We start from the raw sequence: 18,539 nt of genomic DNA, 5'->3' as shown, positions 1-18,539 counted from the left end.
CATGCAACACCCCCACCCCGCCAATCCCAGAACTCCCACCGTAGGACACATCCTCTCCATCAAGGCCTTCCAATGTTCAATAGATTTCAGTGAACTCCAGTGAGGACAGAGGCGGAGAGTCATCAAGCACCCTCTCCCTCATCCCAGAATCATTCTCATGAAACCAACCCCCCTCCAACAAACCCTCCCTAATAGCAGCACATTCCCTCCTAGACAAGGGGCCCCAAACCACCCACAACACTTCAAGTGAGACCCCACGTTACATCCCTGCTTCTGTATTGTGCTTATCTTTAAATTTTAAAAATACACAAAGTACAGAAATACAGAGTGCTCCATGTGTAGTCTTTATTCTTGTACTTAAAATGTTTTGTAATAATTACCAATACTTGCCTTTCTTGATCATTAGATTGGTTTTTAGTGAGGTGTATACAAAGCCAAAAAACAATTAACTTCCCCAGTTAAACAGTCCTTTGCCTTCCAGTTATGGTCACCACGAGCTGTCCATCATCCTTACTGTTGCCCACTCAGTCACTGTCCATTGCCACTTCTCACCCCATCAAAATCCCTCTATTGCCTCTCACGTTTCTATTGAACCCTGCATCATGAACATTGAATCTGTTCCAGTAGTGCCTTTAATTCTCACTGAATAATAAAGTGTGTGTTTACTGCAAAATATATTCCGTTTCAACAACTGGATCTGTAGTAGCTGCAAATCCCGCCAGGGCTGGCCTCCCTCAGGAAAAGGGAATGCTCGGTCAGCGGCTGCACCGAAGAGCAGTGGGCACGGAGTGGTGGCAATGACCCTTGGCCAATGCCAACTTTGGCACCCCTGTCGTGCAGGGCAAAGCGGGCTGGAGAATGGCGATGCCCGAGGAGGAGGCAGCCTTGGCTGGGCCAGTAGTGTCTTCACCCACTGGAAGTCTGGGGGGGTTTAGTTGCCGAGTTCATCTGCCGCAGAGGTGGACAGGTGCCTGGACACGAGGGCGAGAGGCCAGCATCTCGGGGCCTGATGCCACTCTGACTTACCCAGGCAGAGGCCTCGAGGTAGCCGTGCACCATCCCACCGCCTAGCTGGAAGCGTGGCTGGTCTGTGTCTCGGGCGGGCCGTACTCCCGCACCAGCACCGTGGCGTTGCGCTGCATCTCGGCCAGCATGTGCCTGGCCCGGGCCAGCAGCTGCCTCCGCGCCGCCAGGCCAGCCAGCAGGTTGGGCTGCTGGGCCGAGCGGAGGCCGGCCGGGATGTTGAGCTGGGGCAGGGCGGAGCCACTGCCCAGGATGAAGTGCTGGAGGCGGCCGTGGCGCAGCGCCAGCTGCAGCAGCTCCAGCAGGTCCCGGAGCCGAGCTGGCAGGCAGGAGCGGTGCCAGGCGGCGGGGGGCAAGCGGGCCAGCAGGTGGAGCAGCGCAGTCTTCAGGTGGTAGCGGCGCAGGCCGCCCGGTCCGCTCAGCCGGATCTGCTTCTGGTGCAGGAAGGCAGCGATCTGCAGGCAGGCCAGGTGGCAGGGGCTTAGCGGCAGCCGCTTGCCCACCCAGTTCAGGAACCGCTTCTCGTAGACGGCCGTGCTGAGCTCCCAGACGGTTCCATGGTCAGGCCTGCGGCCTGGCTGCGCCTCGGGTGAGTCCCAGGCCGGTGTCAGGTACATGTCGGAGCCTTCGTACTGCACCACGGGGCAGAGGTGGAACAGCACGACCTTGCCGGAGCGGAAGCGGATCCGCAGGGAGCCGGGGCGTTCCAGATCCTGGAATCCCAGCTCAAAGTCATACTTGTGCGAGATCCTGGCCCAAGCCTTGGTGAGGGCGGCCTGGAACCACCGCATCACCGGGCCCCGGGACAGATAGGGGGCAGTAGGGGCCCACAGCAGCTCGTGGCTGGCAGCCGGGTCCTGCTCTCCGTGCACCAGGCACAGCATGTCGCGGGCCAGCTGGGTGTCGCCACAGCGACAGGCGCCGGGCTCCGGGCCCAACACGCGAACGGCGCCATGAGTCAGGAACTCGGGCCCTGCCGCCGGCATCAACTCGGCCTGGAAACGGTAGGGCTCAGGCGGGCTGAAGGGCACCAGCAGGTCACAGGCCAGCGGCCTGTCCAGACGCCAGTTCTCGTAGAGGCTCCCGACGCCGACACACTCCTGCAGCTCCATGTCAAGCTCGCGGTCGCACACACTCCGCACGGCCTCCAGCAGGTCGTCGGCAAAGCCTTCCACCATCTCCCTGGTCCGCGACACCTCGTCCGCCGGCAGCCGCACGCTCTGCTCGTAGAAGCAGGCCAGAGCCTGAAGGTCAGGCAGCGAGGCTAGCGGTGGCAGCTCCCCGCTCTCCGGGCCCGCCTCCCCGCCCACCAGCAGCCGCAGGGCACGCGGGCAGCCGACCAGCCCGCAGCCCCACAGTGCCAGCAGGAGGAGGAGAACACCGGCGAGGGGGTAGGCTCCCCACGGCCCCCAGCTGTCGCCGTCCTCGGCCTGCGGCTCCTCAGCCGTCACCACCACCGGTGCCGCCTCATCCAGCTCCCGCTCCAGCCGCAGTTTCTGAGCCTGCAGCTCTGCCTCCCGCTCCTCCATTCGGCCGAGGGCTTCCCGCTGCGCGGGCGGCGGCTCGCTCAAGATGGCGCTCACCAGCAGCCACACGGTGATAATCGGGGCCGGCATGGCAGCCCAGACCTGTGGAGAGAGGGAGAAGCAGGTGAGGCTTGGTTTCCAGAGGCGAGGGGCAAGCCTAGAGAATGTGAGGGACTAGGCAAGGCCGGGTGTCTGGTGTAACTGGGTGATATTTTTGGGATATAGGCCTCTGTGCAGACCAAGTTGATCAGGACATGGGTCAAGATCCAGATGGGGGATAGTTTGAGGGAGCTGGGCATTTTCTCTTTGGAACAAGGAAGGATGAGGCAACTTGACAAGATGATAAGAGATATAGACTGAGTGGACAGAGACTTTTCCCCCCCAGAGTGGGAGCGGCTAATACAAAAAGAGAGCATAATTTTAAGCAACACACACAAAATGCTGGTGGAACACAGCAGGCCAGGCAGCATCTACAGGGAGAAGTACCGTCGACGTTTCGGGCCAAGACCCTTCGTCAGGACTCCGGAAGGGTCCTGACGAAGGGTCTCAGCCTGAAACGTCGACAGTGCTTCTTCCTATAGATACTGCCTGGCCTGCTGCGTTCCACCAGTATTTTGTGTGTGTTGCTTGAATTTCCAGCATCTGCAGACTTCCTCGTGTTTGCATAATTTTAAGCTGACTGGAGGCAAGTACGGTGGTGTGGCGGATGGGGAGGAAATGTCCGAGGTGAACTTTATGACAAGCGCAAGTTCAGGAGGGACCACGAGTCCTCCTTAAGTCACCCCTCAGGATCGAGGATCTCTTATTTTCATTCTGGTGGTATTGGCCCGTACTGACTATGCAGGCTGATGTGGGAACCACAGATTCATTCACAGACTCACGGGACTGTAGTTGTGCTCCTTGGGCAGTTTGGTCAGGAACTCTACTGTGCCCCTGATGCATAGCCGATGCTCTCAATACCAGTCCGAATTCCCTTTCTCCCGCGATCCGTAAATATCCACAAATATAACACCTGCCTCACAGTTCCAGCGACCCAATTTTACTCCTGTGTGCAAACCCCACACAGACACTCTCCCTGTAACTGTGTGAGTTTGGTACTCAATATCCCTCCCACATCCCCAGGGCAGCGGGTTAATTGCTGTGGTAAATTGTCCCCGGTGTGCAGCTGAGAGGTGGAATTTGGGAAGGTTAATGAGAATGCAGGGAGAATAGAAAATGCGATGGTTGTAGGATTGGTGTAAATAAATAAGGCATAGCATCATCTTCATCTTTGGAGCTTCCCAAACATAGTGTGTTAGTTGTATAAAGACAATGTCTGGGCAAGGATAGCCTGGGGCAGTTGTCGTCATGTGAAACCACTGGAATCCCCTCTGCTTACTACAGAGGAGATAGGCTGGTGAGGGGGTGGGGGGGGGGGGTGGTGGCAGGGATGAACACAACACTGTGTAGCGTACAGATGAATGAGGACTCGATAGTGAGACTTTTCGAGGAAGTTCTTCCTAAAACATAGTGCTCCCAAAACACAGTGAAGGATGCCAGAGACAGGAATAACGGAAGGATGTGGAACGCACCCAAAAATGAGGGACAATTGCTTTACTAACTTCAAAATATCATCGGCTGTCCGCTTGAAGTTTTGACGGACTTTTAACACCTCTACTGCAAATAGTGATTGATCTTTTGAGTAAGGGATTCAAATATTTACAATTTACCAAATGGTCAATATCTGTGCAAAAATGGCAGACTTCTGTCCTGGCTTCAGAACAGAGTGGGTGACCGGGGCCATGCGTTCTCCTTGCGCAGAAGCAAAATTAAAATGTATTTCAGTCGTAAGACTGCCCGTGTTCTGGGCCTAGTTATTTTATTATCGACAATGATAATAGATTGTCAAGGGATAGAAATGTAAGCTAATTACTAGAAGCCTCAGTAAGGAATCCAGGTGAAATTTCTTTGCTGAGTGTTCGGAGTATTTTAACACAATGTGTATCTGAACAGGAAAAGCAAAGATGCATTTAGCAGAGTTGGCAAACTCATGAGGGAAAAGGATAGGGTGGGAGGAGGCTTAGGTGAAAATTTTGATTCTGATATTACAGATACATGACATAGAAACACGTTTCGATAAATAAGGGGGAAATCTCTTTGAAACCTATCAAATATCGAAAGGTCTAGATAGAGTGGACCCTAGAGCAGGGAATCGAACCAGAGCGCACAGCCTCTGAATACAAGGACGTCCCTTTAGAACAGAGATGAGGAGGAATTTCTTTAGCCTGCGGGTGGTGAATCTGTGGAATTCATTGCCACAGATGGATGTGGGGGGCCAAATCATTGGGTATATTTAATGTGGAGGTTAATAAGTCCTTGATTAAAGGGCGTCAAAGGTTATGGGGCGAGAGCAGGGGGAATGATTTTGAGAGGGAAAGTAATTAAGCCATGATCGAATGCCAGAGCAGACTTGAGGGGCTGAATGGCCTAATTTTCTCCTATACCTTCTGTTTTTATGGTGTCCATGGGCAGCACAGATAGTGGACTAAAGGACCCATTTGTATATTTCATCTCTCTATCACTAGGAACACCCTTGGACAGGGGGATTGGTCAACAGACCCATCACTGTATCTAGGACGTGAGTGGGAGATGGGGCTTTGATAGAGATTGGTCTCCTGTCTGTACGTTACCCTGCGTGGACCATCTCTGTCCACCAAGTTTGCGTATGAGCAGAGATAAGCTGTTTGCACAATTCAGATACCACAGCACAGGGTGAAACTTTGGGTGGTAGTATAGAAAGGTATTTTAAAGGCAGCGTGGTTATAGCCTGGAACTCTCTGCCAGAGGGTAGGTGGGAAGGGAGTCAGAAAGGGCCTTTGAAAGGGAAAAGAGAGGGGATGGGTGGGATGGGACAGGACAGGACACTCTACTGTTCTGTGTGGTGGGGGGGGGGGGGGTGGATGAGCTGTTGTTCCCTCTGGTACCGCATAAAATAGTGTGTGTGAACAACCAGAACTGGAGGAGTTTGTGCAGTTCATGCTGCATGGGCTACAGGCATGGGAGTGTTTCCGAGATGTGGTCACTGCTGTAATGTACAGCAAGTTCCCACGAGTAAAACATAGAACAGAATATAGAAATCTACAGCACATTACAGGCCTTTCGGCCCACAATATTGTGCCAACCATGTAACCTACTCAAGAAACTGCCTCGAATTTCCCTACCACATAGCCCTCTATTTTTCTAAACTCTGCGTACCTATCCAAGAGTCTCTTAAAAGACCCTATTGTATCTGCCTCCACCACTGCCACTGGCAGTGCATTCCACACACCCACCACTCTCTGGGTGAAAAACTTACCTCTGATATCCCCCTTGTAACTACTTCCAGGCACCTTAAAACTATGCCCCCTCATGTTAGCCATTTCAGCCCCGGGAAAAAGCCTCTGGCTATCCATATGACCAATGCGTCTCATTGTCTTATACACCTCTATCAGGTCACCTCTCATCCTCCGTCACTCCAAGGAGAAAAGGCTGAGTTATTCTCATAAGGCACGCTCTCCAATCCAGGCAACACACTCGTAAATCTCCTCTGCACTCTCCCTAAAATGTCCCGGGATGATTTGTTCCACTGTAGTGTTGAGTGATGGGTGCTTGTGATGCAGACCGCAACTCTCATTTCTCTTGCTCTGAGTGATGTCTTGGACAATTTTACATTCCCTGAGGGGGTAGGCCCTGCCTTGGTCGTCTGAACAAGGGCAGCAGCTATTGGGGTGCAAAAGTGGAAACATCAGCCCTTTGCAAGATCTGCCCTCGAGTAACTGTGCCTTCAACAATTAATGAGTAGTACAGCACAGAAGCAGGCCCTTCAGCCCATCTGGTCCATGATGACCAATGCACCCTCTCAGATAGTCCTAGTTGTCCACATTCGACTCATGACCCTCCAAGCCCCTCCCCTCCATGCACCCACCCAAATACCTCTTAAATGTCAAAGCTGCACTCAAGGCAGATACAATTTGTCAGGTCACCCGTCAGCCTCCTTAGCTCCAGGGAAAACAATGATCTAATCTCAAAGGCATTCACCTCTCAGACAACATTCTGGTGAATCCTCTCTGCACCCTCTCCGGTGCAATCTCTCAGCTAGAATTGGAAAGGGACGCAGATGGTGACTGATCTTGTGAGTAGGAAATTCAAATATTTACAACTTACCAAATGATCAATATCTGTATTAAAATGGCATCTTTCTATCCTGTGGACGACAGGGGCCATGCTGTTCCCTTTGGGCACTAGTCAAATATGTTTTAATCATAAGAGTGTGTGTATTCTGGGCCTAGTGATAGAAGTCAGAATGGTGTGTGACTGAGAGTAAGCACACAGGAGCTTGTAGCTCCATCCTCCTGCTGCCTTGATGGTAGCAGTTATGGTTTCAAAAGATGCTGAGGATGTTCTACGAGGCTGTGGTGGCCAGTGCTATCATGTTTGCTGTTGTGTGCTGGGGCAGCAGGCTGAGGGTAGCAGACACCAACAGAATCAACAAACTCATTCGTTAAGGCCAGTGATGTTGTGGGGGTGGAACTGGACTCTCTGACGGTGGTGTCTGAAAAGAGGATGCTGTCCAAGTTGCATGCCATCTTGGACAATGTCTCCCATCCACTCCATAATGTACTGGTTAGACACAAGAGTACATTCAGCCAGAGACTCATTCCACCGAGATGTAACACTGAGCGTCATAGGAAGTCATTCCTACCTGTGGCCATCAAACTTTATAACTCCTCCCTCAGAGTGTCAGACACCCTGAGCCAATAGGCTGGTCCTGGACTTATTTCCACTTGGCATAATTTACCTATTATTATTTAATTATTTATGGTTTTATATTGCTATATTTCTACACTATTCTTGGTTGGTGCGACTGTAACGAAACCCAGTTTCCCTCGGGATCAATAAAGTATGTCTGTCTGTCTGTCTGTCTATTGAATCTTGGCAAGTGAAGTGTGCGTTGCAGTCAGGGTGTACGTGATGGAAGGGTGGTGAATGGAATGCCAGTCAATCAGCTGCCTTAGTTTGGTGAAGAGAAAGCTGCGAGAAGATCTAATAGATGTATATAAAACAATGAGAGACTTGAACAAGGTGGATTTTGGGTGGCGATTCCCTTTGATGGGCAGTTCAGTGCTTGAGTATAGATGTAAAAAGGGAAGAGAATTAAAGGTGCCATCAGGAAAATCATTTTGATATCAAGAATGCACCATCTTCAGGTGTAGTGGAGGCAGATTCCATCGTGGCCTTTCAAAAGCTGTTCTGAGGGAATTCTTCTGCCACTACTCAGTCATGGTGAGGGGAGGGGGCAAAGAGGGGAAATTTGCTTCTAGTTCTAGGTAAAGGCAGTGTTACACCAGGAAACATTTAAAGAATACAGGGAGTGGACAGTGTGGGGTGTAGCTGTCAGGCAGGTTCCACGGCAGGGTGCAAACACAGCATTGTGAAAAAGGGTAGAGTGCTTTCCTGACTAATAAATTCTCAGGCTTCCAGCCAGGTACAGATACCAATCTTAACCAACATTTTGATGACACACTCTGTCATCTTCATCAGGGATGATGCCTGGGGGGGGGTGGGGGGGGGGTGATGGGACTAGCTGTTTTCTTCTTACAGAGAACTGGTGTGAACTTGATGGGCCAAATGGCCTGCTTCCTGCTGTAGTCACCCTTGGCTCCAACATCAACTCATTATCCTGCCTGTCAAGCCCTCAAGAATCTGAGACTTCATTCGATCACCTCCCATTCTTCAGTACACAAGAATGTAAGAAATAGGAGCAGGCCATATAACCATATAACAATTACAGCACGGAAACAGCCCATCTCAGCCCTTCTAGTCCGTGCCAAGCGCTTACTCTCACCTAGTCCCACTGACCTGCACTCAGCCCATAACCCTCCATTCCTTTCCTGTCCATATACCTATCCATTTTTTTAAAAAAAATGACAATATCAAACCTGCCTCTACCACTTCTACTGGAAGCTCGTTCCACACAGCTACCACTCTCTGAGTAAAGAAATTCCCCCTCATGTTACCCTTAAACTTTTGCCCCCTAAGTCTCAACTCATGTCCTCTTGTATGAATCTCCCCTACTCTCAATGGAAAAAACCTATCCACGTCAACTCTATCTATCCCCCTCATAATTTTAAATACCTCTATCAAGTCCCCCCCTCAACCTTCGACACTCCAAAGAATAAAGACCTAACTTGTTTAACCTTTCTCTGTAACTTAGGTGCTGAAACCCAGGTAACATTCTAGTAAATCTCCTCTGTACTCTTTCTAATTTGTTGACATCTTTCCTATAATTCAGTGACCAGAACTGTACACGATACTCCAAATTTGGCCTCACCAATGCCTTGTACAATTTTAACATTACATCCCAACTCCTATACTCAATGCTCTGATTTATAAAGGTTTCTTCACCACCCTATCCAGATGAGATTCCACCTTCGGGAGCTATGCACCATTATTCCTAGATCACTCTGTTCTACTGCATTCCTCAATGCCCTACCATTTACCATGTATGTCCTATTTTGATTAGTCTTATCAAAATGTCACACCTCACACTTATCAGCAAATTTGCCACAACAAGCCATCTGGCTTGTTGAGTCTGTTCCGCCATTCAATGAGTTCATGACTCATCTCCACCTACCTGCCTTTTTCCCCCATATCCCTTAATTCCCCTACTATGCAAAAATCTGCCCAACCTTGTCATAAATATATTTACTGAGGTAGCCTCCACTGCAGTATCAGCTGCAGTTCCCCAGTTCAATAAGATGGACTCTTGACCCCACAGTCATATTTGGTCTCTTATCTAAGAAAGGATGTTCTGGCATTGGAGAGGGTCCAGAGGAGGCACACAAGAGCAATCCTGGGAATGAAAGGGTTAAAATATGAGGCACATTTGACGGCTCCCAGCCTGCACCTGCTGGAGTTTCAAATAACGGGGTGGGAAAAAGCTCACTGAAACCTATAGAATACTGAAAGGCCCAAACAAAATGAATATGAAGAGGAGGTTTCCTATAGTGGGGGAGTCTAGGTCCAGAGGGCACAGATAAAGAGAGTATCTTTAGCCAGAGAATGGTAAATCTGTGAAATTCATTACCACAGACGGCTATGGGGCGAAGTTAATGGGTACATTTAAAATGGAGGTTGATAGGTTCTTGATAAGTCAGGGCACCAAAGGTTACAGGGAGATGGCAGGTGACTGAGGTTGAAAGGGATAAAGCAGCCCTAGAATGGCAGAGCAGACTCAATGGGCTGAATGGCCCAAGTCATAGAAAGGTACACAGGCCCTTCAGATCATCTAGTCTGTGCTGAACCATTTTCACGACCTGCTTGGGTCTAGCCCTCCATACCCTTACCTTCCATGTACCTATTCAAACTTACGTCAAACATTGAAATCGAGCTTGCATACACCACCTGCGCTGGCAGCTCGTTCCACACTCTCACAACCTTCTGAGTGAATTTTTACCCCATGTTCCCCTTAAACTTTTCACCTTTCACACTAGTTGACCTATGACCTCTACATGACCTCTAGTTGTAGTCCCACACAAACTCAGTTGAAAAAGTCTGCTTGCACTTACCCTATCTATAACCCTCAATTGTATATACCTCTATCAATTCTTCCCTCAATCATCCACATTCCAAGGAATGAGGTCCTAATCTATTCATTCTCTCCTATAACTCAGGTCCTTCAGAACCAGCAACATCCTTGTAAATTTTCTCTGGACTCTTTCAACATTATTTACATCTTTCCTGTTGGCAGGTGACCAAAACTGCACAATACTCCAAACTAGGCCCCACCAATGTCTTAAACTTCAAGATAATGTCTCAGTACTTTGATTTATGAAAGCCAATGTGCCAAAAGCTTTCTTTATGACACTGTCTAAATGTGGCACCCCTTTCAATGAATTGTATTCCCAGATCCCTTTGTTCTACAGCACTCCTCAGTGGCTGACGGTTCACTGTGTACGACCTTGCACTGGTTTGTCCTACTGAGGTGCAACACCTCATACTTGTCTGCATTATATTCCATCTGCCATTTTTCAGCTTAATTTTTCCTCTGGTCCAGTTCCCACTGCAAGCTCTGATACTCTTCCTTACTGTCCTCTGCACCTCCAGTCCTGGTGTCATCTGCAAATTTGCTGATCTAGTTAACCATAGATCATTGAAGACAAACAACAATGGACCCAGCACCGATCCCTACAGCACTCCACTAGTCACAGGCCTCCGGCCAGAAAGTTAATCATCTACTACGACTCTCTGGCTTCTCCCTCAAAGCCAACATCTAATTTACTTCCTCACCTAAGTGACTGAACCTTCTTGACCAACCTGCCACATGGGAACTTGTCAAAGACCTTGTTAAAGTCCGTGTAGACATCATCCACTGCCCTGCCTTCATCAACTTTCTTCGTAACTTCCTTGAAAAACTGTACGATTGGATGGACATGACCTACCATGCTGACTATCCCCTAATCAGTCCATGTCTGTCCAAATACTCACTCATTGGCTCGCTTAGAATAACTTTCCCACTATTGATATCAGGCTCACCCACCTAGAATTTCCTGGTTTATTGTTAAAGCCTTTCTTAAGCAGCAGGGCAACATTAGCTATCCTCCAATCCTCTGGTACCTCCCCTGTCGCTAAGGATGATTTAAATATCTCTGCTAGGCCCCGGCAATTTCTGCACTTTCCTTCCACAGGGTCCAAGGGAACATCTTGTTAGGTCTTAGATTTATCCATCCTAATTTGCCCAGGACCTCCTCCTCTGTAATCTGTACAGTGTCCAGGACCTCACTGCTCTTTTGCCTCACTTCTATAAACACTGTGTCCATCGCTTGAGTAAATACAGATGCAAAAAAAAACCCACTTAAGGTCTCCCCTCTCTTTTGGCTCCACAAGTAGATTACCATTCAGATCTTCCACAGGGCCAATTTTGCCCCTTGCAATCCTTTTGCTTGTAACATGTCCGTATGACTTAACTCATATGTCTTAAGGTCTTATTATGGTCTGCACTTTCTCTACAATTGTATTCTGTTATTGTTGTACCTTTGTACTACAGTGCAACATTGTGCAAGAGCTTTTCACTGTACTTTGCCTTATGTAATAATAAACAAATTCTAATTCCAGCCTTATCTTCCCACCCCCATTCCCCTGCCCAAGGCAGCCCCTTAGCCCCAGGAATCGGCAGCATGAACATTCTGACTCCAGCACTGATCTAGGTGTGATCCCATCTGCACCTGGTACAGCTGCAGCCAAGCCCCCCGGCAACACAGACTGACATTGTTGTACCTTTCTGTGCCCTGGAGCGCATGGAGCCGCAACCTTGCTGTTTATTTAGCGCGTGTCTGCTTTTCCACGAGGCTGAGTTGCTAGCTCCACGATCAACCCAGCCAGATTCGAACCGGGGACTAGTCGCTTCGGTGCGGATTCCACTACACAGCCCGCCAGTTACCGTTGTACCTGTCCCCAGGTCCTGTCGAACAGCTGGGTCTCACGGTTCCCCACAGTGTGACTAACATCCTGCACCTTCCCACTGCTGTGGGGACAACACACAATCGCCCCTCCACCTCGTCACTGCTCACAGTGCCCACCCCCAGGTGAGAGGAGAGTTGGCTCACAGCCCACAGAGAGCAAGGCAGAAACCATGGAGGAACTCGGTGGGTCAGGCAGCATCTATGGAGGGAGAAGATCAGGACACAGTCCGACTTGAGACTCTCCATCAGGACCGGAATGAACGAGCCAGTACTAAAAGGTGGGTGGAGTGGGCGGCAATCGCTGGCCGATGTTCGGAGGATCCAGCTGAGAGGGGTTATGATGGGCGGGCGAGGTGGGAGGGTAAAGAGTGGAAATTATGCAGGAAGACTGCTGGGGGTGACAAAGGGCTGCGGAAGTGGAGGGGACAGACCAGCAAAGACGTGTGGTTGGCTGAGCACATGGTCGGGGAACAGAGAGCAGAGGGTAGAAGCGGTCAGGGAGGGTTTCACTACTCCCGCCTCCTCCAGCGTGGGAGAGACTCGGCAGCAGGTCCCGGGTCTGCACACACGACATGTAGTTGGTGAAGTCCAACAAAGTTTATTTTCGGACAACAGAAGTAGAAATAGATACCAAATCGCGGGGGAAAAGAGATGATCCCACATTTACACGGCTCCTTGAGCATGGCAGGACATCGCCAGACATTTTAACTTGCAAATTGAAGGACACAATCCACGCAGACGCGCCCTCGGCCCCAACCCCCGGTCCCTCTCCCTCTCCCACTGGCGCCCTGTTCCAGTCGCTGCTTAGACACAACTCCGCCAAGATCCCCTCCTGATATCCGGAGTTCCCGAGACTCCGAAAGGGGGTGGAGGGGTCTCTCTCGGTGGCCCGGGGGCTACAGGGGACGGAGTCCAGCCTGGGACTGACTTGCAAATTCACTCACCTTGGTCGGGCTGCCGGACGTCCCGGCGCTCTGCTCCGGGGGAACTGGCTGACGCCACCAGGCAGACAGTTCCTTTCTCTGCCTCGGCTCTTACTCATTTCCTGTCGTTCCATATAAGCCGAGGAGTCTCGGCGGCGAACCACACCACTGCTTAAAGATACAGAGCGGGGGCTGATTAGAGTTCACTCAGCCCATCGCGCCGGTGCTGGTCCACGAAGGGCTGCCCAGTTCTTCAAGGGCTGTGGATGGGTTGTTCCAGAACTGCAAGCCTTGGGTGAACTAACACCAGGCATCATCCTAACCCTCTCACCCGTTGCTTTAACTCTGTATCCCGTCCCAGGGTAAAATCTGTTAAGGGAAGCGTTCCCTTCCTAATTAATCTCGATAGACAATCTGTAATGTTATGTTATATAGAAGAGAACAACTTGCCTCTTCTATTCCAAGTTAAAGACACATTTTCCACTTTTCTCTGCTCTGGGTGAATCTCCTCTGCAGTACATCACCGCTCGCCAGACCTGCGCACACCCAGCAGTGCCAGAGTAACCTCCCTGCTCTGATATTCGGTGCCTCCACGGAGGGGCAGGTCCCGTGTAACAGCCTCCGAAAAGTTTCATGGGTTCTGTGTACATTTTAAACCTTATTTACCTTTAATTACTTTCAAGGCCTCTGTTTACCGACACACCTTAACCCTCTAATCCCTTCTCTTGATGCAATATCACTCGTCACTTCTCTGGTCAACTGGCCAAGCCCTCCGTATCCACCAGCACTACATACCCCTCGCTCCCTCCACCCCCCCCCCCCCCCGCCCACGTTAACCTGTTTAACTGAAGAAACTCCCCCAATGTATCTCCACTGTAGTTTTGTCCTCACCCTATCTGAGATCTTCCCTCCCGAACCTTCCTGCAACTTAAAACTAACTTGTTTTCTTTCTTTCCCAGCTCTTACACCAGAGGGCACAATTTTAAGGAGATTGGAGCGAAGTATAGGGGGATGTCAGAGGTAGGGAGTGTGTGGAACGCACTGCCGGGGGGGGGGGGGGGGGGGGGGTGTAGAGGCAGATACATTAGGGACATTTAAGAGCCTCTTAGATAGGCACATGGATGGTAGAAAAATGGAGGGCTAGGTTGGAGAGGGAAGGGGTAGATTGATCTTAGAGGCTGTACGGTAGCGTAGTGGTTAGCACAACGATTTACAGTGCAGGCGACCTAGGTTCAATTCCCGCCACTGCCTGTAAGGAGTTTGTACGTTCTCCCCATGTCCGCATGGGTTTCCCCCGGATGCTCCAGTTTCTTCCCACAGTCCAAAGGCGTACCAGTTAGCAGGTTAATCGGTCATTGTAAATTGCCCTGTGACTAGGCTGGGGTTAAAAGAGGGGATTGTTGGGTGGTGTAGCTCAAAGGGCTGGAAGGGCCTATTCTACACTGCATTTCAATCAATCAACCAATAAACAGAGTGGAAAAAAAGGAGTGGCCAACATGATAGGCCAAAAGGCCTGTACTGCTCTATGTTCTATTTAACAAAGTGCTCCAGACATGAATGTGTTTCTGTCTCCACAGATGTTGCCTGACCTACTGAGTGTTTCTGGGATTTCCTTTTCACTGTCAACCGCACAGACAATCCCTTCACAGCCTCAAAAAGGAATGGTGAGGGAGAGGGAATGAAACTGCAAAGATACTAGCATGGATAGAAAATCGGCTGATGGACAAGAGGCAGAGAGAGGGAGTAAAGGGGCATTCTCTGGTTGGCTGCTGGTCACTCGAGGTGCTCTGCAGGGGTTAGTGTGGGACCCCTTCTTCTCATGTTCTTTGTCGATCATTTGGATGATGGAATTCATGTGTTTGCAGCCAAGTTTGCAAATGATATCAAGGTGGGTAGAGGAGCAGATAGTATTGAGGTAGCGGGTAGGCAAATTAGGAGAAAGGGTAAAAAAGGGGCAAATGAAATATAGTGTTGAAAAGTGTATGGTCATGCACTTTGGTAGAAGGAATAAAAGTGTAGACTATATTCTAAATGGGGAGAAAATTCAGAAAATTAGAGTGTAAAGGGTCTTGGGAGTCCTCAAGCAGGATTATTTAAAGGTTAACTTGCAGGAATGCAAATACAATGTTTGCATTCATTTTGAGAGAACCACAATATAAAAGCAAGGAAGTGATGCTGAGGCTTTATAAGGCACTGGTTAGACCTCATGGAGTATTGTGAGCAGTTCTGGGCCTTTTACGTATAAAAGAGATGTGCTGGCATTGAAGAGGGTGCAGAGTTTGGGAATGAAAGGGCTCGTTTAATGGCTCTGGGCTTGTACTCACTGGAGTTTAGACAAATGAGGGAAATCTCATTGAAACCTATCAAATATTGAATGGTCTAGATTAAATTTGGAGAGGATATTTGCTATCACGGGAGAATCTAGGACCAGATGGCAGAACCCCCAACTTAGAACTGGGATAAGGAATTTTTTCTTTAGCCAGTGGGTGTTGGATCTGCAGAATTCATTGCCACAGGTAGCTGTGGAAGTCAGTTCATTAGGTACTGCATATTTAAGGTGATAGGTTCTTGCAGTATCAGTAGTGAGGACCAAGAAGATATGGACAAGGGAGATGCAGGAGCACTTACAGGACTGTTTTAACACTTTATTTTCTCTTATTATTATTGATATATTGCTTAGCTTTGTTAATCAGTTATTTGCCAATTTAATTATTTATTGTATATAATGACTCAATGTATCTTTTTTTGTTAATCTTCAATAATAATTAATAAAAAGATTTTAAAGTGAAAATGAAAGGACTGCTTTGAGTCAGTGGACTGGACAGTATTCAGGGATTTATGCTCAAGTCTGATTGAATACGCCACAGTCGTCACTGACTTCATTAAAACCTGCGTGGATGAGTGTGTGCCTATGGGAACATACTGTGCATTCCCAAACCAAAAACCATGGATGAACCAGGAGGTTTGTCGCCTACTGAGGAATAGATCTGGGGCATTCAAGTCTGGCAGTCCAGGTCTGTACAGAAGAATCAGGTACAACTTGTGGAGGGCTATTTCAAGAGCTAAGGAACAATTCCAATGATGTTGGAGGCAAAATTGGATGCATATCAACTCTGGCATTACTTCCTACAAAGCGAAACCTAACACAATGAAAGATGGTGATGCTTCATTCCCGGATGATCTTTATGTTATGACGACAACTGCATTGGTGCTGCTTTCTGCACCCATGCTGAGCTTGTTGACTTAATCAACTTTGCCTCCAACTTCCACCCTGCCCTCAAATTTATCTGGTCCATTTCCAAAACTATCTCTACCTTCTCAATTTCTCTGTCTCTATCTCTGGAGACAGTCTATCTACAGATATCTTTTCTAAACTCTCACAGCTATCTTGACTGTAAAAATGCCATCCCCTTCTCTCAGTACCTCCATCTCCGCTGGCATCTGTTCTCAGGATGAGGCATTTCATTTGAGAACTACTGAGATGCCCCTTTTCAAATAAAGGGGCTTCCCTTCCTCCACAATCAAACACGGCCCTCAAACACATCTCTTCTATTTTGCATACAGCTGCCCTCACCCCATCCTCCCGCTGCCATACTAGGGATAGGGTTCCTCTTCTCCTCACCCACTACCCTACTAACCTCCATGTTTAGCACATGATTCACTGTACCCTCTGCCATTTGCAACAGAATTCTCACAACCAAGCACATCTCCCCCCCTTACCACTTCCCGCAGGGATTGCTCCCTACGTGACTCCCTTATCCACTCTTCCCTCCCCACTGATCTCCCCACGTGCAAGCGGAACAAGTTCCACACTTGCCCATGCACCTCCTCCCTCATTACCATTCAGGGCCCCAAACAGTCATTCCAGGTGAGGTGACATTTCACCTGTGAGTCTGCTGGAGTCATCCACTGTATCCAGTGCCTCCTGTATATCAGTGAGGCATGATTTGGATTGGGGGACTGCTCTGTCTGCTAGGAAAAGTGGGATCTCCCAGTGGCCACCCATTTCAATTCCACTTCCCATTCCCATTCTGACATGTCAGTCCACCGCCTCTTCTACTGCCAAAATGAGGCCACACTCAGGTTGGAGGAGCAAAACCTTATATTCTGTCTGGGTAGCCTCCAACCTCATGGCAGGAACATCAATATCTCAAACTTCCAGTAATTGCACCCCCCCCTCCACCTTTCCCCATTCCTGTTTGCCTCTCTCACCTTATCTGCTTACCTGTCCATCACCTCCCTCTGTGCTCCTCCCCCTTCCCTTTCTCACTTGGTTTTCTGTCCTCGCCTATCAGATCACAGCCAAAGCAAACAAAATGCTGGGTATCCTGCGAAGAAACTTCCACTTGTAGTAAATCCGTCAAGGTCACGGCATACAAGACACTCGTCCATCCAAAGCTTGAGTATTGCGCGGCCATATGGGATCCCCATCGAGCTAACAGTAAGAAGTCCATCGAAAAAAAATCCAACGCTGTGCTGAACGATGACAGCAGGAAATCCAGTGTCACCAACATGCTCTCTAACCTTCAACGGGAACCACTTGAAAGCCGACGTACTAAACTAATCACAACACACACAAAATGCTGGTGGAACACAGCAGGCCAGGCAGCATCTACAGGGAGAAGCACTGTCGACGTTTCGGGCCGAGACCCTTCGTCAGATGCTGCCTGGCCTGTTGTGTTCTACCAGCATTTTGTGTGTGTTGTTGTTTGAATTTCCAGCATCTGCAGATTTCCTCGTGTTGGTACTAAACTAATCTCCATTTTCAAAGAAGTTCACAACATCACTCCATCAAACATCCAAATTCGTCACAGGGTCTGTTCGACTCGACAGAAAACTGGACCTTACGTACTGGAAACCCCTTCACTCAGCAAGATTTGCTACCAGTACTCCCTCTACCCAAGATCAACAAGAGAGTGGAATCTTCTGCCGCCAGACCTGCGCAGTATTTCTGACGTTAATATTTTTAAAGATAGACTCAATCAAATCAGTTTAGGGTATCTTGTCAAAACAGCTCACTTTACAATTCAAGTCTCACGCCGTTCACACCGACTCCACGTTGTAACAGCCGCCTGGCAGTGCTTGCGCAGTCCCAAGCAGAAGCAGAAGATTCCCCCTTCTCTTTCACCCATCAGCTTCCCAGTTCTTTACCTCACCCACTCCCTATCTCCCAGTTTCAACTACCACCTGCCATCTTGTACTTCTTCCTCCCCTCCCCACACCTTCTTACTCTGACTTCTCCTCTTCCTTTCCAGTCCTGACGAAGGGTTTTAGTCGAAAACATCAACTGTTTATTCTTTTCCATAGATGCCGCCTGGCCTGCTGGGTTCCTGTAATATTTTGTGTGTGTTGCTTTGGATTTCCAGCATCTGCGGACTTTCTTGTGTTAGTATCAATGCCCGTGAATCAATAATGGATGGTTTATATTATGCCCTCCTCTCTGGGCCTTGTGTCCCTCTGATCCTCAGGAGTGGCGTACTAAAACTGGCATTTCGAGTGAATATTCCTGACTCCCTTGGGACCTGGTCTCCAGTGAGGGGGTGTGTGTGTGTGTGTGTGTGTGTGTGTGTGTGTGTGTGTGTGTGTGT

General features: G+C 49.2%; 1 protein-coding gene across 3 annotated transcripts; it reads right to left on the bottom strand.

The window, feature by feature from the left end:
• Positions 1–323: 323 nt before the first annotated feature.
• On the bottom strand, positions 324–13,523 carry LOC140715214 (inositol 1,4,5-trisphosphate receptor-interacting protein). 3 transcript variants are annotated; one of them, XM_073027077.1, is made up of 3 exons: positions 12,973–13,041; positions 6,011–6,287; positions 324–2,651 (listed from the first exon to the last, which is right to left on the bottom strand). In XM_073027077.1, exons 2-3 carry the CDS (start codon positions 6,029–6,031, stop codon positions 1,068–1,070), a joined length of 1,605 nt encoding a protein of 534 aa, XP_072883178.1. In that variant the 5' UTR covers positions 6,032–6,287; positions 12,973–13,041; the 3' UTR covers positions 324–1,067. The 3 variants fall into 3 exon arrangements, with proteins under 3 accessions (XP_072883178.1, XP_072883179.1, XP_072883180.1); XM_073027078.1 differs by lacking the exon at positions 6,011–6,287 and having other exon boundaries at positions 12,973–13,523; XM_073027079.1 differs by lacking the exons at positions 6,011–6,287; positions 12,973–13,041 and adding an exon at positions 11,844–12,167.
• Positions 13,524–18,539: the final 5,016 nt, after the last annotated feature.

The sequence above is a fragment of the Hemitrygon akajei genome, chromosome 23 (genome assembly GCF_048418815.1).
Source record: "Hemitrygon akajei chromosome 23, sHemAka1.3, whole genome shotgun sequence".
In the NCBI taxonomy this organism is placed as follows: domain Eukaryota; kingdom Metazoa; phylum Chordata; class Chondrichthyes; order Myliobatiformes; family Dasyatidae; genus Hemitrygon; species Hemitrygon akajei.
This window is presented reverse-complemented; position numbering and strand designations above follow the sequence as displayed.